This window comes from Tachypleus tridentatus, chromosome 10 (genome assembly GCF_004210375.1).
Source record: "Tachypleus tridentatus isolate NWPU-2018 chromosome 10, ASM421037v1, whole genome shotgun sequence".
NCBI classification, from domain to species: domain Eukaryota; kingdom Metazoa; phylum Arthropoda; class Merostomata; order Xiphosura; family Limulidae; genus Tachypleus; species Tachypleus tridentatus.
Window position 1 is genome coordinate 166,440,822 of NC_134834.1, and position 23,325 is coordinate 166,464,146.

The 23,325-nt window shown below is 33.8% G+C and overlaps 2 protein-coding genes across 5 annotated transcripts in view; one reads left to right on the plus strand and one right to left on the minus strand.

The window, feature by feature from the left end:
- The window catches only part of LOC143230858 (uncharacterized), a 113,910-nt gene extending 92,484 nt beyond the window's left edge, over positions 1–21,426 (plus strand). For 2 of the 4 annotated variants that reach the window (XM_076465122.1, XM_076465123.1), the window contains 2 exons: positions 14,173–14,317; positions 20,713–21,426. In XM_076465122.1, the coding sequence (XP_076321237.1) occupies positions 14,173–14,317; positions 20,713–21,049 (482 nt within the window). In that variant the 3' untranslated portion in view covers positions 21,050–21,426. Of the gene's footprint in view, positions 1–7,084; positions 7,861–14,172; positions 14,318–20,712 lie in introns of all 4 variants that reach the window. The other 2 variants (XM_076465124.1, XM_076465125.1) reach the window with 2 other exon arrangements.
- On the minus strand, positions 8,488–22,704 carry LOC143230857 (uncharacterized). The gene is made up of 2 exons (XM_076465121.1): positions 22,515–22,704; positions 8,488–10,837 (listed from the first exon to the last, which is right to left on the minus strand). The coding sequence occupies exons 1-2, from the start codon at positions 22,572–22,574 to the stop codon at positions 10,157–10,159; spliced, it is 741 nt and encodes a 246-aa protein (XP_076321236.1). The 5' UTR covers positions 22,575–22,704; the 3' UTR covers positions 8,488–10,156.
- Positions 22,705–23,325: the final 621 nt, after the last annotated feature.

Here is a 23,325-nt window from a genome sequence, read left to right on the forward strand (position 1 = left end):
CTAGAAATCGGATTTCGATACCCGTGGCGGGCAAAGCACGGACAGCTCTTTGTGCAGCTTTATGAGTAACAAAATAAACCATAGCCATCCTAAGGAAAAACGGCTTAATAATCTAAGAGGTCGAATCGACTTATGTAAATATTTAAATGGAATATAAAATAAACGTAAAATACAAGGATAAGACTTTATTAGGCCAAAACAGATGGAAAAAAGTCTAACTCGTTCAGGTCGCCATGGGTAACCACCATTTGGTTTGTGTTAATGATATTTTTTTCAGTTTATTTTAAACCTGACTTTCTCACCCAAGAAAATGGTCTATTTAGTTTCACTGTAAGTTTTGTAGTTACAATTTGATAAGAATGACTGTTTTGTGTTTTCTTATCCACCGAGAAGAATGAAACCGCTGATTGTAAATCTGTAGACTTAGCGCTGTACCAGCGAGGGACTTAACAAGGAATGACAATTTTCTTTAGTGAAGTGGATAAAATCAGTGCAAAACTTAACTGTTGTTACAAATTCGAAATACGAATAGATTTTTAATTATTATTAAACAGCGCAACTGTTTACCACTTAAAGCAACAAGAATACAGCTGATTTATATTGATATCGTAAATACTGAAATATATGTTATCGATATCATCTAGCAGTTTTGACATTCCAAGTTCACAATGTCTAGAGTTATTAACAAACTGATAACACAAACTGAAAGAATTATATACTTTGTAGTAGGTTCATTCATTTTTGTTCCTATGTAACAAATGTAATTAATTCTTTACGGAGAGCGTTTGTGTTTTAGATTTATTATTATTCTAATATTATTTTTTCCCATTTAGCTCGAGCTTTATTACGTCTCTTTTCGTTCCCTTCATAAACCACGTCTTTATGGAGTACGTTATAATGACACAGTGCAGTATCTCGAACAATGTCACAGCTTGAGGAATGTTTCTCTAACATAAAGATTCCTTCTCGCATACTGTGTGTGTCCAGTATAAATTAAAAGTTCAAACACTTCCAAGCGAACATATGAATGGGAATTCAAGGAATTCTCCAGATTAATGAGTCTAATCAACTGTATATCAAACAGTTTTCTTGCGAGATTAGAAAAGCACAAAACGGTATTTAGAAAACCGTCTTCCACAGAGGGCGTAGAAATGTTTCAGATGACATAGAAGTTTTGTGCACTAAAAAGCTTTTATCTAAATGAAAACGGGAACACAGACCTAAATTACACATCTTACTGCAACCACATATTCGGTAATTAACTGTGAAGCGTCTACTGTTAACTGAACCACTATTATTGGAACGTGAATAACAATTATCTCGGTGAATTAAGACAATTTTTGAAAGACACTGGTATACAAATATATAAATATTCATGTTTGTCTTTGTGGTAGAAAATTAGGTTAAAGTTCTACTTTAATATACAAATTAAAGAATAGTAAACGATACTATGCTATTGTATATTCGAATGCATTAGATCAGTTGTGATATTCTAAATTGTTAGTTTAATGGTTTCTGAGACTATTGTAGACTCTACAAATGCTAATAATTGCAATTTTTATGTCTAAAGACAATATTCAAGAAAATTGTGAGAAGAGGGCAGAAAACAGGATGTAATCTAGAATGTTCCTTCTCAGTAGCACAGCGGTATATCTGCGGACTTACAACGCTAGAATCCGGGTTTCGATACCTGTGTTGGGCAGAGCACAGACAGCATATTGTGTATCTTTGTTCGTAATTATAAACAAATAAACAAAAACCTAGAATGTTATATAAGTTTTTCAAAATGCATAAAATGTTGGAGAAAATAAATAGTATGACATTATTTATTGTAATGAAATATTGCCAGTTTTCCTTCTCCAAAAATAATAAACAATCATAACACGAATAGTAAAGAAAATTTTTAAAACAAGTCTTGTGGTAGGTTAATTTGATTAGCTTTAAATATTTCAATTCAATTGTACGAACACTAACACATGATTATTTCAAAAAAGTTGACGAGCAGGGCGTGGTTTAGTGCTTACTGTAACAAATCGTGAAACTGAGAGTACCTGTTATCGCGAAAATGAGTTTTACACTCTTAGGTCATGGATATGTTAGGTTTGTTTTTTTTTGTTTCGGTTATTCAATATTTATTTCAAAAGTTGGGCCTGTTAGCGTAGATGACGCTAGTGTAGCTTTACGAGAACTTTCGAAACAAAGTTCTGAAAACTGGTGCATGGCCAAACAGTAGTGTCCTTCTTTTCTCCAAATATGTGTAGATAATGACAGAGAGTAATCAGGTGTTTGTTGACAATTTTTAACACTCCTACGAAAATTGGGGCCTAATAGGCCCCAGAGCAACTTGAAAGGTTATTAATATTAGGCTAATAATTTTGTATTTAAATGAAATTGCCATTAACTGACCCTATCTTTTTATATTTTAAGGAGCAATAATATTTTGACTTTTCAGACATTTGCGAAATAATATTAAAAAAACACATTTTTAAAACATCCACTAAGGGTATTTTGGGGCCTATTAGGCCCCAGATCAAAAAACATAAAAATGACTTTATTTATTTCCTGAATAATTCTATAACAGGCCTGGGCAAGCGAAAAAAGCAAATTATAGTAAAAATATATTAATTTTACAACTTCTTTTCAAAAGATGGATATTTAGGATAATAACTACTCCAACAATAATTTTAGACGGTCCTGATTATTGCCTAGTTTGCCCACGCCTGTTCTAGAACATTCTAGAAACTTTACAGAAGTATTTAGAATAATCTAGAATATTCTTGAAGCTCCTAGAATATTCTAGAAGAATCCACAAATCCTATATATATAGGAGCTGAAATCTTCAAACCGTGTCAAAAATGATATCTCTTGATGAAGCTGTACATTTACTGACAAAACCATCCGACGATGAAAGTGAACATGGCAATGTCGAAGACTACTCTGAAAGTTGTGATGAAGATCCTTCTGAAGCCGAAAATGATAAACAAATCGCGCCGTATCCTTCTGAAAGTGAAGAAAGTAATCAAGAAGATCTTACTACGATGCCAGTGAACGAACTTTTGTCCAAAGATAAGAATTTTAGTTATTCAACAACACCTTCAAGGATCAACAGGAGAACCGCAACTCTCAATATATTCAATGGGAACCCAGGCGTTACAAGGCAAGCTGCTCCAAGAGTCTCTACACCATTCGAAACATTCAAAATTTTCATTTCTGATAATATGATGGAACAGATCATTCACTCAACAAACACCGTCATGAAAGAACCAATTTTTGAAGAAGACCTCTGGAAATGGATCGCAGCTAATCTTTTCCTTGGAATAAGCAAATCCAAAAATGCATCGATAGACGAAATATTTTCAACCGAATTCGGTTTGCCATTTTTGCGAAAACTGATTACACAAGACAAATTCAAAAAAATGTGCTCAAAAATCAGATTTGACATCCACTCTCAAAGAAATAGAGAAATCAAAGATGCCGCCATCTCTGGAGTCTGGAATTTTTTCATTGAAAATTGCAAAAACAGTTACAACCCAAGCGAATACCTGACAGTGGTTGAACAACTATGTAACTTCAAAGGAAGAGTTGGCTTCAGAACATACATTCCGACAAAGCCAGGCAAATACGGAATAAAGATTTGGTGCCTAACAGATGCAGAGATAAGTTACCTCCTCAACGCTCAAATTTATACTGAAAAGGTTGGAAGTACGACAGAAACAAATCAAGGAGAAAGAATAGTCAGAGAACTGAGTCAGCCATTTCTTGGAAAAGGAAGGACAATAACGACAGATAATTTCTTCACAACAATGACACTTGCCAAGTACCTACGAACAAAAAGAACAGGACTTGTTGGAACCATACGGAAATCAAGAACCTTCCTGCCTCCTGAAATAAATGCAAAATCTAGAGAATTATCACCAAAGTTTTTCTACCATGACGACATCAATTAAGTGCCTCACAAATATTAATGTATCTTCTTGTGTCGTGTAAGTGTACAAAGCTAAAGCAAAAATGTTTTCCAATTTGCATATGTGTGTGTGTGTATATATATATATATAATGTATGCAGATAAATATACTCAATAGTTTCATAAAACATTTCTTGATTAAATGTTAAAGTATTAAAGTTTTCGTCAAATTGTGTATTTGAACATTTAATACACGTGGCCAGAAACAATAAAACAATTCGATATTTCAATTTGTTTGTTTCTTGTACTTATACATTATCAAAATTGCGTAACATTAAATTTCTTGTTTGATCTAATATTTTTCACATAACAAAAAATAAATACATACAGAATAATACGACTAATATTAGTGATATTACACAAGACCGCAAATATTTCTTTTGTCTATTATTCTGAATTTTTACCGTTAAAAATTTCTAAGCATAACTTATGAAATAGTATTTAAAATTTATCTTACAATCCGCCACCATTGTTCAAGGTCGTTTTTTAATTTTTTTTATTGTTAGACTTCTTGGTTTAATTCTTTCGTCAACTTTTGGCCTTTTGTTTGTTTGTTTGTTTTTGAATTTCGCACAAAGCTACTCAAGGGCTATCTGTGCTAGCTGTCCCTAATTTAGCAGTGTAAGACTAGAGGGAAGGCAGCTAGTCATCACCACCCACCGCCAACTCTTGGGCTACTCTTTTACCAACGAAAAGTGGGGTTGACCGTCACATTATAACGCCCCCACGGCTGGGAGGGCGAGCATGTTTGGCGCGACTCGGGCGCGAACCCGCGACCCTCAGATTACGAAGCGTACGCCTTAACGCGCTAGGCCATGCCAGGCCCTTATATCTGGCGCCGAGACCGGGGGGCGAACCACTTTTGGCCTTTAATATCGTAATTTTAATTTTTGTTATTTTGTTATACAGAGAGTAATCAGGTGTTTGTTGACAATTTTTAATTAGACAGTATTCAGACTATTACTTACACATGTCTGACTTGAATCACGAAAACCTACAAAGAAAATAAATAAATACATGACCAACAAAACGTAAAATTCAAAATGTTAGCACGAAGTACTTCAGATGATAGACTGCATAATGAGTTTTAAACAGTAACCTAATAAATAACCCATCAACCTTCTATATATGTATGTTATGTGAATGGGAACAAACTGTAATTGTTATTGATGAAACTGAATTGATTTTGTTGTTTTGTTAATAGCTGCTATTTAGATGTATTTAGTTAAGGGTTAAGCCGGGCTTAAGTAAGTGTGCTAAGCTGTGGATCGAAAAAGCCATGATTATAGCAATGTTATATCACTAAATACATTCCATACTTCTATGTGTAGGAGTATTACAGGGTTAAATACTTACACTAAGATAATTTTTAATATTTAAATCAGCAAGTCACGTGATAACCGCAACCGATGTAAAATCGCTCTTTGATGTTGTAAATTAGTCTGTTTTGAAAAGGTCCTTTTCGACGCGAAATATGCATATACTCGGATCAGAAAGATATGATTAGATCAAATATTTAAAATTTCCTGGACAGGAATATCCTTTGAACTTAACGACATTAGAAACTTGGGCTACTGTTGCTACCATCAATGTATTCGTTACATCCATTGTAATGGAATACATTTACACTAAATAACGAGTTAACTTATGTAGAATAACGAAATACGGTTTCGGAATACAAAGTTATCAAAGTTAATAATAGCTTATGTTATGTCATTACGTCGGGAAGAGAAAATTGTGTACAGCTTGCCTGCTTCAAGCAGTATCAAATTTAAACAGTCCTTAAACCCTATTTATTGACGTGTCGTCTTAGGTATGACTGGGCGTGGCCTGATAGAGTTCCAGGACTGTGAATCCGTTGCAGCAACAAAACTGTGTTTCTCACTTTGGGGCAGTGAGCCTGATAGTGTTATACGAGGAACAGTCAAATTCCACTCTTTGGTCGAACAACAATGCCCAAACATTTAATGGTGGTCGTTGTTAACTAGGGATAGCCTATGCATAATTGTCATCATTTAGCTTTTATGAGGAAAGATATCCATGCGAGGAATATGCATTATTCATATTTTTTAACTTAAGCTAAAATAACAAAAACCAATAAATAAGACAACAAGAATAAACATAAGACATTAGTGGCATGAAATATATATATATATATAATTAAAAAGTTTGAATAGAATTTGATTCAATAACTTTGAAAAATCCCTAAAGGTGTTTTCAAGATTTAAAAATCTTATGGAGCAAAATATTAAATTATCCCCAGCATACTTGATTATTTCATTGGGAATGTTTGTTTGTTTTTTGTTTTTTTTATTTCGCGCAAAGTTACTCGAGGGCTATCTGCGCTAGCCGTCCCTAATTAGCAGTGTAAAACTAGAGGGAAGGCAGCTAGTCTTCATCACCCACAGCCAACTCTTGGCTACTCTTTTACCAACGAATAATGGGATTGACCGTCGCATTAATAATGCTCCCACGGCTGAAAGGGCGAGTTGTTTGTTGCGACCTGGATTCGAACCCGCGACCCTCAGATTACGAGTCGAATGCTTTATCCGACCTGTCCATGCCGGGCCTCAATGGGAAAGCGTGAACGAATGTTAATGTAAAAGCTTTACGAAATACATTGAGCGTTTTCAGTATAATTTTTACCCCATGTCTATGAAACATTCTGATTGATATTCGACACATGAAGGCTTTATATTAACAAAGTGTGTCATGGCAGATCGATAACATCCACCACAGACGAAGCTGATTCAGTACAAATCAGACAAACAGGCTTTCTATTTTTAAGTATTAATATCTCGATAATTAACTTTGATGGAAATAATAACAATTAAGTTTACACTAAATTTTGGAAATATCCCTTTCATCGTTCAAAAAGGAACTGGTTTTATTCTTTACATAAGAATGAAACGCAAGTTTTTCCTATCAATTAATACAATTTTGGTTTAAAGGCTTTTATTCTTTATATTAGAACGAAACGATGACCTAGAAAGGTCGAAACGTTGTTCTCTGCTTATCAACAAAAGTGTTAATGCCCTTACCAGCTCTTATTGTTTATATGAAAATGAAACTTAAGTTTTCCTATTAGTTAACACAGTTTTCACTTATCCACTTTTATAGGAGGAATTCCGACTTTACGAACACCGCGAAAATTTTTTTGCGTGAAACATAATGTACAATGAAGATGTGCGTTAACTTGTATATTGACGTTCTGTGATAACATAATGTGCTTGTGCAGTATCGGTTAGCACATTATTTCTACTCTTAACCTGGTTATCATAAGATGTTGGACTTGCCTCCCAGACTGAAAGTTCGTTGATGTTTACGAATCTCTGGTATCGACTCTTCGTTTTTTGCGTTGTAAAAGGTCAATAGAACAACTAGGTGCTTGTGTTTTGTAATAAAGGACGTGACAACACACTTGTAACGCACCCGTGGGATATATCTTGTCGGTGAGCGGAATAAAAACAGTCATGATTAACTAATGGAATAAAAGCAATTTGTTTCTAATGGTAAAGTTTCGCTTCAATTTTTTTTAGCCTCGAACTCTGAACTCGAAATAGTCATGAGGAAGAAACAGAGGTATTCTTTTCTCGGAAATGTTTAGCACCAAAATCCCTTGGAATACGTTATGAAGAGTGTTTGGAACGTGATAAGTCGGCATATGACGGTCTGGCAATGTTAAAGTTCGAATTTCCAAGATTAAAGCTGCTTTTATTGACAGTCTAGCTTCGTAAGAATACGTGCTGGTTGTATTTATGTGTCTTGTGTGTAAATGATGTCCATCGACTCCACTGTAAACACAACAATGCATTTCACCACTACTGCTCTACCCGACGCTACAGTATTTCATGACGATGCAACTAAGTTCAACCTACCTTTCCCTAAACCAACAGGTGAGTTGTCTGTTGGCTATTCTGAATTGTGATTTAACTTTATTCGAATTTGAATCTTCTGATCTGTTATCTACATATGTTTGGCTTATCGTTTGGATCTTAAAGGTAACTATAGATTATCTACATATGTTTGGCCTGTCATTCTAATCCTAAAGGTAACTATAGATTATCTACATATGTTTGGCCTATCATTTGGATCCTAAAGGTAACTATAGATTATCTACACATGTTTGGCCTATCTTTAGGATCCTAAAAGTGACAATAGTATTTTTATTTCTATGATCCGGATATTTTTTACTTGTACTTTAAAAATCTTAATGCTGTGATGACGGGATGCTGTAGTTTATTGTAGTGAAAAATAAACATATATTAATTTATTTAGGAGTATAATAACATTTTATCCACAGGTTTTAACCGTCAATTTGTACCTTTATCTTTCTAAATTATTTTTTGTTAGTAAATATAAATCAAAGGAATAATGAAAAGAAAAATTTAGCTACAATCATGTAATATATATATACATATACTTTTAAAACTGTGAAATAATAGCAGTACCATTTGATCGTGAGATAAGAATTTCTTTCAACAGTCAAACACGTAGACTAAAGTTTTAAATGTATATGCACATTGTTTTATTTAACTTTCGAGAAAAAAATGTATTTACTATTTGATAAAACTAAACACATGTTGAAAAGGACTAATTACATTATAGGTCAGCGGTAAGTTCATGGACCTACAACTAAATCCCAAGCTTATTTCCTCATTGTGGACAGAGTTAAGATAGTCTACGATATAGTTTTACACTAAGAAAAACCTAAACAAACATCACTGCCCTAAATAGAGAAGAGAGAAATTAAAATGTAAATTACCTAAATATCTCCCAAAACAAAGATAGATAGAAAACCTAAAACAGGCATATTGTATCCTTTCTTAGTATAGAATGTTATTAAAACGTATTTTGGTTTGAATTTCGCGCAAAGTTACACGAGGGCTATCTGCGCTAGCCGTCCCTAATTTAGCAGTCTAAGACTAGATGGAAAGTAGCTAGTTCATAACCACCCACCGCCAACTCTTGGGCTACTCTTTTACCAACGAATAGTGGGATTGTCCGTCGAATTATAACGCTCCCACGGCTGAAAGGGCGAGCATGTTTGGTGTAACGGAAATTCGAACCCGCGGCTCACAGATTGCTAGTCGAGTGCCTTATCCACCTGGCCATGCCGGACCTATTACAACTGATAGATATTTTCTTGTGTGTGTGTGGTGTGTTTCAAAGATTAATTTTCTTCTGAATACAAACTATAAGGAAACGATCTAGGAATAAATATTTTAAATGCAGTAGTTTCTGGTAGTAAAACCAGAAAGTGAAGAACGTGAAATTGTCTACAGGACTTATAAGGCTAAAAATATGACGTCAGATTCCTCGCGGTGAACACAGCAGATGGCCCAATATAGCTTTTTTCTAAACTTTTCTACTAATACGTGGTCTGTAATAATATAATTCCGACGTTTACTTTCATATTTATAATACAATATCGGAAAACGTGATTCCCATTTTTGTACACTGAATATTGGTTAGGGTTGAAGCTCCTATATCAGTTAGTAAATTATATTATATTTTAACTTTTTTCGTATTCTACATGTTTTTTAAAGCTTAATTGTTGGAACACAATATAAGACAAACCTTCATGGTAGTGAGTGTGAACCATCAAACGGTATGATCAATAATGAGATTGTTTTTACCCATTGTTGACGTGTGGTAAAAAGAACAACTAGCCACCTAAAAGTAGCAATGTATCAGCGTAAATTACTACTGAGTAATTATTGGAAGTATTGGAAGATAATGGCTGAGAAAAATTGATAATGATGTGTAAGCACAATATTTATTGTAAGAAACGCACTACAAAAATATATTTTGTTTCCAACAATAAAGAAATTGATTGTCCTTACAAATCATTGTTTGTTGGTTTACTGCTGTGTAAGTATAATATGTTTCACTGTACAAGTTACGATAGCTGAAGAAACTTTTGTTAACACTGAATTAGTACCTTTTCAAAAATTTCTTTATAATTACAAAACACAGTGCAAACTGTTTTATAAGTAGCAATAAAACTAATCCTCAATACGTTGGTCTGAGGAGCTTATGCTGTTTAGTTGTTGCTATTTTGAATTAAGCACACAGCTACACAATGGGCTATCTGTGCTCTGCCCACCACGGATATCGAAACCCGGTTTTTAGCGTTGTAAATCCGCAGACATATTGCTGAGCCACTGGGGGGGGGGGCGCTTATGCTGTTTAAAGACGAAGCATCAAATACTGCTTATATTCCATTAAGAAAAATGTGAGAATTTGCAAAGAGTTGCGGTTTGGATTGGTTGTTGTCGGTGGTGAAATTTTCAATAACAATGGAAAGTAGAGGTACTCGGCTGGGGAAAGTAGAGGTACTCGACTGGGGAAAGTAGAGGTACTCGACTGGGGAAAGTAGAGGTACTCGGCTGGGGAAAGTAGAGGTACTGGCTGGGGAAAGTAGAGGTACTCGACTGGGGAAAGTAGAGGCACTCGGCTGTGGAAAGTAGAGGTACTCGACTGGGGAAAGTAGAGGCACTCGGCTGTGGAAAGTAGAGGCACTCGGCTGTGGAAAGTAGAGGCACTCGGCTGTGGAAAGTAGAGGTACTGGCTGGGGAAAGTAGAGGTACTCGACTGGGGAAAGTAGAGGCACTCGGCTGTGGAAAGTAGAGGTACTCGGCTGTGGAAAGTAGAGGTACTCGGCTGTGGAAAGTAGAGGTACTCGGCTGTGGAAAGTAGAGGTACTCGACTGTGGAAAGTAGAGGTACTCGGCTGGGGAAAGTAGAGGTACTCGACTGTGGAAAGTAGAGGTACTCGGCTGTGGAAAGTAGAGGTACTCGGCTGTGGAAAGTAGAGGCACTCGGCTGTGGAAAGTAGAGGCACTCGGCTGTGGAAAGTAGAGCTCTTTTTCTTAAAAAAAACAAAACAAAAAATCGTGTAAACAAATAAACGAATATTTGAAAGTCGATGAAGAAATGCTTTGTGACAGAACAATAGAGGCACGTGCATTCGATGAAACAGCTCAAAAATGTGTCTCAGTATTAGTACCGCCGTGAAAAAAAGTTCCAATACTCAGTACCGCTGTGTACCGGCAAACTTTCACCCCTTGTTGTTAGTATACGCATCTGTTTGTATTTGTACTTGGAAAAAAAGGTGACTATGCAATAACTTAGAACCTTAACAGATTACTGTTTTCATAAGTTAGTATTCACAGAATAGAAGTAAAATTAATAATATTTAAATATCGTATATTACAACAGTCGTTTCGCTTTCCAGTTCATTAAAGAAATATTAAAAACAGTAGAAATAAGCTTGAGGTCGGTAGTTTGGATATTAATAGTAAGATATTAAGTTGTTATGTAGACCAGTAAGTATACGTGCGGAATTGAAGACTGGAGCCTGGGGAGTCTTAATTGACTATGTGCTGCAATATATTTACCGTGTTTGACAGTTAAAATAACATTCTTTCGATAGATGGTGATGACTAGCTGCCTTCCCTCTAGTCTTACACTGATAAATTAGGGTCGGCTAGCGCAGATAGCCCTCGTGTAGCTTTGCGCGAAACTTATCTTGGATGGAGGAATACAGTTCAGATATAACAATTGTCCATTAATTTCTAAGTGACATATCACAGGTTAGTTTAATTTCTGTTTTTGTTTCCCTAGTTAATATAAGTTATGAAAAGTTATTTGATATCAATAACTTGTTCTCGAGAAACGCTATTTTGTACAAAATAAGTTGATTTTAATTGCATAATTTGCACTTTTGTAATGATTTTAGGTACGCTTAACTTATTGTACTAATAACAGTGACGAACAAAGTTAAATCATTTCATATCCAAGCTAATTGTTTTTGTTAACATAACGTACGAAGAACAAAGGGTTATTTTGTTATTCGATGTTTTCACTCCATGCTCTTTAAGGAAATAATCAACTCCCTCTCCCTGTTCAACTCCCGCAATTCCACTAGCCTAGCAGTAAATGGGAAGTCTTTAATGCTAAAATTATGTTTCGATATCCACGGCACTTACGCTTTGTGTTTGACAGAAAACAACTTAGGCTTATGTTAAGTGCTGGCTACTACTTTTGCTGTATATAACTCATACCATAAGTTAATCACCCTGTTAGAAAAAAAAACCTCAGTTTATCGTGGTTTGTCTTTTACAAATTTTAAACGAGTTTGTCATATTATCCTGTTATTTTAGTTACAGAGTAAAAACAAATAGCAGGTCTTAATTCTTTTGATTCATTGAATAATTGTTTTCAAATTTCGCGCCAAACTACATGAAAAGCTATCTGCGCTAGCCGTTCCTAATTTAGCAACGTAAGACTAGAGGGAAAGCAGCTAGTTATCACCACCCACCGCCGACTCTTGTATTACTCTTTTACCATCAAATAGTGGAATAAACCGTCACATTATAACGCCCCCACGGCTTAAAAAGGCGAGCATGTTTAGTATGAGGGGATTCGAACCAACGACTTTCAGATTACAAGTCGATTGCCCTAATCACCTGGCCATTCCGGGCCTCCATTGAATAAACTTGTACTTCAATAAAATTACCTCTTGTCCTTCTTTCTTAAAATGAAATAAATAAAGAGACCGTAACTTATCACTGTAATATAATATATTTATCCCTCATCCTTCTTGTAGCTTTCCTCTGAACACTTTCAAATAAATGAATATCCTTATTTAAACGAAGAGATCAAAACTAAACAGAATATTACAAGTGAGATGTATCTCGTAACATCATCGAAAAGATGAAACAGATAAGGTTTACTTTCTTAAATCCAGTTATGATACCACTTTTAAATGATGCAACTGTTCAAGTAGTGAGTGTTTTGTCCATATGTATCTGAACATATGTGTGTGTGTAATTAATTAACTATGCCACATTTCCACTTGGAAAACGTTTGTACTCATTTACCAAAGGTACAAAACTTGAAATCTGATTAGAGAGTTATTAAAAGAAGGTATTTTGTGGTTCAATTTCACAAATCATAACGTCAGTGATTTCTAGAACTTAAGGTTATTACAACTTATTACAAAGACCAAAGTGAGATGTGTGATTTGACCATCTCACGGACATTTACTACGACCGTTTCATATATTGATATTTTTGTTTATTACTGTGGCAGTTTAACATAATACGCCGTTACACTGATGAATGAACAAGAACAACAGAACAATGCATTAAATTATAACAAGACTTTATAACAACTTTAGCACTTATCAAAAACACACCTGGACAGAACGGTATATTAACGTTAATAAACAATAAAGCATTAATATCATTATTAATTATTTCAAATAATGAAATCATGGAAAAGACCCAGGATAAGAAAACCTAATTCCAATAAAACAAATACAATATTCCTAAATCAGTTTCTGTATGAATAACAATATCGAGTCAAAAACAGCAATAACTCTCTAACTATCTCGTGACTACACTTACGAAGCTTATGGAAGAGTATTTATATGCTTCTAACGTCACGAGAGTACATCTGAGGTGATCATAAGTTAACATAATATTTTCTTACATTAATAATCTGTGCGTCATTGCCAGGGAAGCTGGTGTCAGTTTCATAATATATGTACACATACATACATATTTACTCTTAATAAACGTATTCAAATAGAAGGTTAGTTAGCATTTTAATGTAACTAAAAATTTATAAATAAACTAAACCATAGAAGGAAATAATTATTGAACGATAGACAAAATCATAACAAAAAATTCTTTATCTCACACTACGACCATTGTATTTATTAAGATCAACTGTTGATTAATATCAACTACAACCATTGAAATCAACTCTTGGATATTCACGTCATTATTGAATTTAATGAAACCGACTATTTCATTTCATCATAATACAATGATAAAATTCTTTTTTGTAGTTCGTAATCTGAACTACCCGTCGCACCAAACATGCTCGCCCTTTCAGCCGTGGGGGTGTTATAATGTTACGGTCAATCTCACAATTCGTTGGTAAAAGAATAGTCCAAAAGCTGGCGGTGAGTGGTGATGACTATTTGCCTTCCCTATACTCTTACACTTATAAATTAGGGACGGCTAGCGCAGATAGCCCTCGTTTAGCTATGCGCGAAATTTAAAACAAACAAAGTTTTTGTTGTGATAGAACAGAATATTTTGTTTCAGACGTTCAATCATAGACTCCAATCAGTTGTTACTAGGAATTTGTTTTACAAAAAGGAACGTAAACGTATTATTTCTTTGTTTTCAGTTTCCCTCGATGCTCGTCCCATTGTGATTCCTATTGTGTCTTGTGTTATCAGTTTTCCACTGCTAGCTTTTGCTATAATTTGTGCTCTTAAACACAGAGCTCAGCGTCACCGAAGACGTGAGCATATTAGACGACTAAAAGCAGGGTAAGTATCGTAATGTTTATAAATCTGTTTTGATTTACCTTCATTAAAAACTATATTTCAAACTTTTAATAACTTTTGCGTAAGAAAATTTTGCTGACTTTCATTAAGTTTCTGCTAGGTTTCCTTTAAAACATTACATGTTATATGTTAGTGGTATTTTTAGCAGTTTACGAGATTAAACATTTTTGTGATATGGTGATGCTAATTCTTTTATGGGCATTTTTGAACTCACCGAAACTATGTTCTCAAAGTTGTAAAAATGACAATGCATTGGGTTATTTCATAATTAACAAAAACATTAAGGGATTAAAATAGTCGTATTGTATAGCTTCAAGTATTTGACTGACTGTCACTTTTATGTTTTAAACATATGGATTTATCACAGTTTGAATCAACAAAGTAATAATTACGGATTTAAAACATATGCACGCAACACTGTCGAATTTCAGAATTTGTTCGGCGATTTCAGGTTATAACTTTTTAAATAAGACTCGTGTATTTTTAGGCTTAACAAAACTGATAGAATTTGCGTTTAGCTGAAAATGGACTTTTCACGATGTGAAACTTTACGACGATGTGCAACACCTAAAATATAAAATCCAGAAGACACGCATTAAAGCTTAATTAAAATGCTATAAAAACTAATATTTTATTTTGTTCCTGGTTGTATTTATGATGTTTTAATTTTACGCTAAAAGTCCTGAAGTATACGTATTAGGTTGAGGAATAATTCGTGAGCGTTTTTAAATAATTTCATTCAAGCATTACATGCAAGACTATACAATACTTCAATGCATGAACACATTACACCCAAAACATTTATTATGATACTTTATTTCATGTAATACCTAGGTATATAGTGTGCATTGTTTTAAACGAAATTGCAAGAAATTAAATGCGAAAAGCAGATGGTGTCGAAAATGCTCGATTTTGTCCACTTGACATTCCATTTAATGAGCTGAAAATGAAAGCAAAAATTAAAGACATATGAAAATCAAACACACCATCTATTAGAGCAAAAAATTATCTACCAAATGACATGAAATATTTTGCGAAAGCGTTTTTATTTATGGATATATTTTTTTAACTTGAAAAAACGCTCACGAATTATTCCTCAATCCAATAGATCAGACTTAATCATTTTCAAGCAGCTTTCTCGAAGGAAGAAATCCTAAGATCTGTGTCATTGATTCTGTGTATGTTTTCTGATCTTGAGGAAATTGAAAGCCTTGTTTTATGAGCGATTTGAACTTGTATGAAAAACTTATGTTTCTCGTGAATGCTTTCCCTGAATTTCATAAGTTCAACATAATATAATTCAGTTTGTTTCTTGCTAAAATCAAGGTCTGTCTTATAGTCAAATTTCTGCAACTTTTGTTTCTTTAGGTGTGTTTGTTTCGAAAGTTGTTAAATACGGTTTCCGTTATCAATACGTAGAGATGCTAAAGCTTTTATAAGGTTGTTTTTAATTACGTATATGATATTTTCTTAATTAGAGCTTTAGAACTTCAAACAGTACTTACGGTTTTCAAAACAAACTCCGGATGGAAAAACAATGTTGTGAGAAACTAAGTAAATTAAGTGAAATAGAAAGATGACCTTGTTGTTTGTTTGTTTTTTAAATACAGTTGCTTTCCTTGATGGCTGTCAGTAAACTTTTACAAAAAATAAGTTTTCATTTAAAACTATAAATTGAAACAATAATGAAAAGTATTTTTTCCATAACGTAATAGCAGGAGTTCTTAGCTTTCTCAGCACAAGTTGACTGACTGATTGAAGTTAAACACAAAGCTACACAATGGACTATCTGTTCTTTGCCCTCTATGGGTGTCAAACCCGGATTCTAACATTGTAAATCCACAGACATTCCACTGTGTCATAAGTCATATAGACAGTGAAAAGTAGGTTAGTAATTCTGTATGTTGTAGCACTAATTTTGAACCCAATATATAAAGACAGTAGAGGGCCTCAGCACAACTCCCCTGGAGAAAATTTTGTTTCTTGACTGAGCCCTTCCCCCCCTTCCCCAGTGAATACGTAGGTACTGAGAACCTTAACAATACTGTATACTTTACGTATTTTCTATACCCATACAACATTTCCCCGCAACCATTGAGTGTCCGGGATTCCTAGTAGTTTTGCCACCTCAACTTTACAGGTATGAACACATTTTAATATTTTTTCTGTAGTTTGAAATATGTTTCGACTGTTATATTTTCCAAGATTTATTTTTCATCATGTTTCTCGTAAAGCTGAACCGGTTTTAAACATAGGAAAACTTCAGACTAACAATGTTCCGCTGTTTGAGGTTATTTGACATATGAAAGACGTTTGTTTCCTAAATTTGATCACCTGGTAATAGTAATTTTTTTAAAAGTTCATCCACTAGAGACCTCCGATGAATTAGCAGTCAATTTATGGACTTGCAATGCCTAATCCAGTGGCTTGTTTATAGATAGATCGTAGATAACCCATTGTGTATTCCTCCCCCTGGTGGTTCAGCAGTAAGCATGAGAACTTATAAAGTGCTAAAGTTCGAGTTTGGGCAGATCACATAGCCCATTGTGTAACTTTAGGCTTAACAATAAATAAAAGTTACTCACTTAAAGCATCAAATAAAAATAGTAAAGAAAATTCAATAATTTGTCGGTTAAATAATAGTGTTTGAAATTATCTGGTATAGAATAAAGCACCATCCCTACTCTAAAGTAGGGCTACTAACTAGAAAACAACAACATTATTTACGTCACAAATACATTTTTGCTTGCACCTAATAATGACATAAGTTTGTTGAAGCATCTTACATTTGTAATAAATTTTTTACTACCCATTCAAGCTATATACAAACTTTATTTTGTAAATAAAATCACATTTGTTACGCGTTAAACTTTTCGTGTATTGGTGTCAACTATGAAACGTAATTTATGTTCGTTGTGATAATGTTAGTGTATTTGGTATTATCTCAGAGATAATGTTTGGGCCCGGCATGGCCAAGCGTGTTAAGGCGTGCAACTCGTAATCTGAGGGTCGCGGGTTCGCATCGCTGTCGCGCCAAACATGCTTGCCCTTTCAGCCGTGGGGGCGTTATAATGTGACGGTCAATCCCACTATTCTTTGGTAAAAGAGTAGCCCAAGAGTTGGCGGTGGGTGGTGATGACTAGCTGCCTTCCCTCTAGTCTTACACTGCTAAATTAGGAACGGTTAACGCAGATAGCCCTCGAGTAGCTTTGTGCGAAATTCAAAAACAAACAAACAAGATAATGTTTGTAATAGATATTATGAAATTACATATTTTCTGTGTCTATCTCATCTTTATGGTTGTTTTCTGCTATTATAAAATAAATAAGTAAATTAAAAATAAAAGAAATGCAATGTTAACCTTTGAGTTAATAAAACTCTGGCATCAACCAATTATTAGTCTGTATTAACCTCAACTCAAAGAGATATGTGTGCATGCCTTATTATAAGCACGATTTTGTTCCTTCACTAAGGCTTACCATTTAGACGATTAAATTATTTGAGTAATCAGCAAATAAAATGTATTTAGCTTTATAATAGGCTTAATTTTCTTTCACCTAGAATATAGCCACATCTGAAAAATATATCCTATGTACTGAGTACCTTTCAACGTTTGTCACAAACCTAATCAAGTCTGAGAAGCATATTCTATTTACTGAACACCTTTCGTAGTTACTGAAAAAAAATGCGAAATGAAAGAAATGGTGTGTTACAAAATTTGCTTAGATATTTATTCCTAATTATTACCAACAAGTCGTTGATAGGTATAATAGTTTGACATCTTAAGATGTGTTTTACTTTTCCAGTTCATCATAATAATAGCATTAGCGTATATCTAGTTCGTGTAACAGCGGCTGTCTCAACAAATTTCTTTTTTCGTTTATCATCAAATAATTAAAAGTTAAGTCCCGTTTTTTTTTACTTCCGTTACTTATTGTTCTTCGCTATAAATGCAAAAGTGAAATATAATCACTCTTTGAATATTAGTAAAATAAAGAGCAACTTTGTGTTGTTCGAATCAAGATAGATAGGTTTCCACGAATTTTCTCTTTTTTATTTAATAAAATTGATAAACCGGATAAATACAATTAAATGATATTTTAAGTGGTAAAGGAAGACTCTTTAAAGTAGAATATGTCATCCGGCACAGTTATATAGCACATGAAAAAATATTCATCTGAGTTACATGTGGGTAACTTTGAGAGAGTGAACAAGTGGTTTAGCCTAATGGTTTGAGCTACATGGTCCACTCGTGCAACTCACATTAGCGTCGGAAAGTTAAGCCATTTTTCTTTTCGCTTCGTTAGTTTCGTAGAATCGGTCGTTAATTACGAAGTGGGTCCGCGTTCAAGTAAGATTAATGTGGTATTGATCGGTTTAGCTAATACTCTACTGACGTCAACGCTGTGGTATATACTGTTAGTTATATGGCAACATGAACACTGTACTCGCACGACAGGTATCCATCTTTTACTTGAGTTTTTGCTCCTTTCTCAGCTTTAAGCAAATCTATTCGTCGGTAACGCGTTACTTTCTCTGATTTGAAACTTGCGTTTTTAGATTAATATACTAATTCGTCTGTGTTTTTCTTAGCTCTTTTCTCTGGTCTGGTTCTATTATTATGGTTATTTACTGAAAGGTTCGTCTGATAATAATGAACACAAAACGTAACAAACTTTAACGTGTTTACGATTTTTTTGTTTTTGACTTTTTTTCAAGTACTGATTTTTAATGACAATAATATTTAAAAAAAAGTGAAATGGCTTGAAACATTTGTTTAATAGCACATCTTTCAAGTATTGGTAATTAACTTAAAACTGTATTTAGATTCTGTTTATTAAAGCGAGGATATGAGGAAGTTAAACCAAAAAGTAGTCATTTCGTCGTTTCTTACTGTATTCTAAATACTTGAATTCTATACATTTAAATCACTTGATTCGAACTTAATCGTATGATATACATTCTTAGAGCACTCGAAAGTTTCATAAAATTTTGAAATTACAATTATTTTATTCAGCTTATACGTGTATTTCTTAATTTAAATAGTTTAGCAGAAATGACAAATTATTTAAGAAGCAAATTCATATACGTTTCTTAAGTCAATAACGAATAAACCTAACTTGTGAGAGGCGCTATAATAAAGTGACTTTACCTGTTCATTAATCTATTTGACACTTATTCAAAACACTTGCGTTCATAGTCAAAAGTCCTCCGGTTGATCAGTAGTAAGTTACGGACTTACATCGCTATCGTGTGAAACACGATTCTCCACGTTGCACAAAGCGCATATAGACTAATGTTTAGCTTTGCACTAAAACAACAACCAAACCGTATCATACGTAAATGTAGCATACTAGACTTTGTTATGGATATACACACACTTATCTGTATACAGAGTTATGTGCAAAACAGAGGAATTCAATCCTCAGTACTTAAATATAAAACAATAATTTACATCTAAAAACATTGACTATTTGAAAATATTGATATATTTTTCTTCTGCTGACTTATACACAGAAAACAAAACCTACTTACGAAATATGTAACCATGTTTCGTTTGTTTTTGAATTTCGCACAAAGCTACTCGAGGGCTATCTACACTAGCCATTCCTAATTTAACAGTGTAAGACTAGATGGAAGGCAGCTAATCATCACCACCCACCGCCAACTCTTGGGCTACTCTTTTATCAAAGAATAGTGGGATTGACCGACACATTAAAAAGGCCTAACGGCTGAAAGGGCGAGCATATTTGGCGCGATGGGGATGCGAACTCGCGACCCTCAGATTACGAGTCGCACACCTTAACACGCTTGACCATGCCAGGCTGTAACCATGTTTTTTTTCTTTAACTAATTTTTAATTTTCAGTTTTGTTTGTCTCATTATATTTCAATATATATATACAGAAGAAGAAAGATATGTAGAAATGCTATTCTGAATGTTACGTAAAAAACTTGAAAGTTACAGAGGTAACTCAATATTCCTTCTGGCACATAAAATAGAAATGTTACTTTTATTCTTAGCGCCAGCCATGGCTACAATTTTTATTTTTTATTCTCTTCATTCCCCTATAATTTACAAAACTGCGATTAAAATAGTGCATGTTAAGAGAATATTTGGACGTTATTATTTCGTATTATCTGAATTTACTTGTTTTAAAGTAATCTCCTTAAAATCTTGGAACATAGTTTTTTTTTAAGCTATACAATGCTGAGAGAATAACAGTGTTCATTTTAAATCAAATGGGAAACTGTAGGGAAAAGTCTAACATTATTTTACTAGCTTTACATTTCAATTACAGCTCGGCTCACAAGGAAATGGATTTTTGCCAATAACAGTGAACTAAGTGTTCTTGATGAGTATTTTGTACATTACAGAGTGCGAGCAGTGACATTGGAAATTCCAGGATTTCGAGAAAGACCTTTTTTATCTCGTGAGTCATCATCTGATATTAGCCCTAAGACGGGGAACAAATCTGAAATAGAGTCGGAGTCGCCTTCTGGAATAATATTCTCAAGACGTGCTACCAAAAATACTCACCACCAGGTCAAATTTTTGACTACTTCCGCTGTTTTACACGTACCTCGAAGGACCAGTCACAATGGACGTTTGAAACGAGGCCTAAAAGCGGAAGTGACGTTTAGAGAAGAACCTTCTTTCATTGAAAATTCTGCTGAGTTTAGCGAAGAGTTAAGAGAGATGACGTACAGATAGCAAAAAAACAAATATGTATACTGTTAGGAAAATGAGAATGTATTTTGTTTCTGAGAATAATATAAATGAGAAAATATTGTGTCATGAAGTTCGAGTTACTTCATCCAATGAATTGCTATCATTTGTAACTGTGTGACAAAAGAAAAGTTTAGTTGAAATTAAGTGCCTCACAAATATTAATGTATCTTCTTGTGTCGTGTAAGTGTACAAAGCTAAAGCAAAAATGTTTTTCAATTTGCATATGTGTGTGTGTGTATATATATATATATAATGTATGCAGATAAATATACTCAATAGTTTCATAAAACATTTCTTGATTAAATGTTAAAGTATTAAAGTTTTCGTCAAATTGTGTATTTGAACATTTAACACACGTGGCCAGAAACAATAAAACAATTCGATATTTCAATTTGTTTGTTTCTTGTACTTATACATTATCAAAATTGCGTAACATTAAATTTCTTGTTTGATCTAATATTTTTCACATAACAAAAAATAAATACATACAGAATAATACGACTAATATTCGTAATATTACACAAGACCGCAAATATTTCTTTTGTCTATTATTCTGAATTTTTACCGTTAAAAATTTCTAAGCATAACTTATGAAACAGTATTTAAAATTTATCTTACAATCCGCCACCATTGTTCAAGGTCGTTTTTTTTTATTTTTGTGATTGTTAGACTTCTTGGTTTAATTCTTTCGTCATCTTTTGGCCTTTAATATTGTAATTTTAATTTTTGTTATTCCTATATAAATAGCGATTTGGATAGACTTTTGATCGTTAAACTGCAACCAACTTCAAAAAGTATAACTTTTAGGTGGAAAACACAGATAGATCTGATCTTGGAGTAATTCTTGATCACGAGAAACCCACTCTAAAAGTGTTAATACCCATACCAGCCGTTCTGAGATACACAGATCTGATCTCTAACGTATTTTATATAACTAGTGAAGACAGATAGTGAAGTAATATAGCTAATGTTCTTTAGAATATAGTGCCGGCTTCACCTCCATTCAGTAACAGTGAATATGTCGTCTTTAGTCTAGATTATGTCGATTGGTTCTTGTCAAGACCCGCTTCTTAAAAGTGTCAAAATTTGTAGAGTGTTTTCCTGGAAACAGTGTCGTCAGTTACACAATGCAGTTACAGTTATAAAACGTATAGCTCAGATCGTCTAGCATGAGGTAAAGAAAGTAGAAAATCGAACATTTTTCAGAACCGTGATTAAAAAAATAAAAGGAACAAAACAATTCAATATTTTGTAATAGGAAGAAATCCTGCCGTTATTTATCTAAACTTAGTGCTGGTTAATTTGCTAATGTCAAGTAGAAACCGTTCTATTTTGGAAAGCAGTAGAAATTTCCGATATTTGTTTTTGGTATTTCTAAGTTTGAAAGGTACCATTAAGTTGCAAAACTTAATATTACGATAAGTTTCGTCAGAGAATACAATCTTACCTTGAATTTTGGTCTATAGTTTCGAACATCGAAATGAGAAACAATTAACAGTGGTTTCATGTAGAATAATTTGTGACTTTTGGCGGACACAAAACTTTATAAATTCAGGCTTAACTTCAACTTCCCTTAACGCTTGGTGGTTAAGGCTCTAAACTCATTTACTGAGGGTGGCGGGTACGAACTCCCATCACCGGACGTACTAAGCTTTAAAATGCGACGAGAGAAGAATAGCTCTAGAGTTGGCTGTGGGTGTTGTTAATTAGCCACTTATCTTCCATCTAGTGTATCGCTGCTCAACTGGGGATGGCTGGCGAGCTTCTGAACAAACCAACTTGTCATGTATTAACAGAATAGAGATGTAATTCATGAGAAGTTTGACAATGTTTATGAATTTTAATAATTTCTGAAACGTCCATTAGTTTTATAGTATTGAATTTGCCCTATTACAAATATATGAATACTCATACATTTATTCATATTTCGTAAAATTTATCTTAAATGTAACCGATTGGTGTTTGCATGTTTTTTATTAGTTGTAGCCCTTTTTTAGTGTCTTTATATTCAGTTATATTGAATGAAAAGAAAGTTTATTAAAATTTTCAAAGTATTAACTATATTATTATCATTTTATAGCCTTGGTGTAATGTATAAATTTAGTATTAACTTAAGTGTTTCAGGTAGACAAAAACGTATAAGAAAGTATGGAGATTAAAATCAGAAACACGGTTAACAGCTAGGGCATACAACTGATCATTCAATAATATATATTTCAGATAATTTAGAGGCTACCGAGTCGGGCTACGGATGTGAA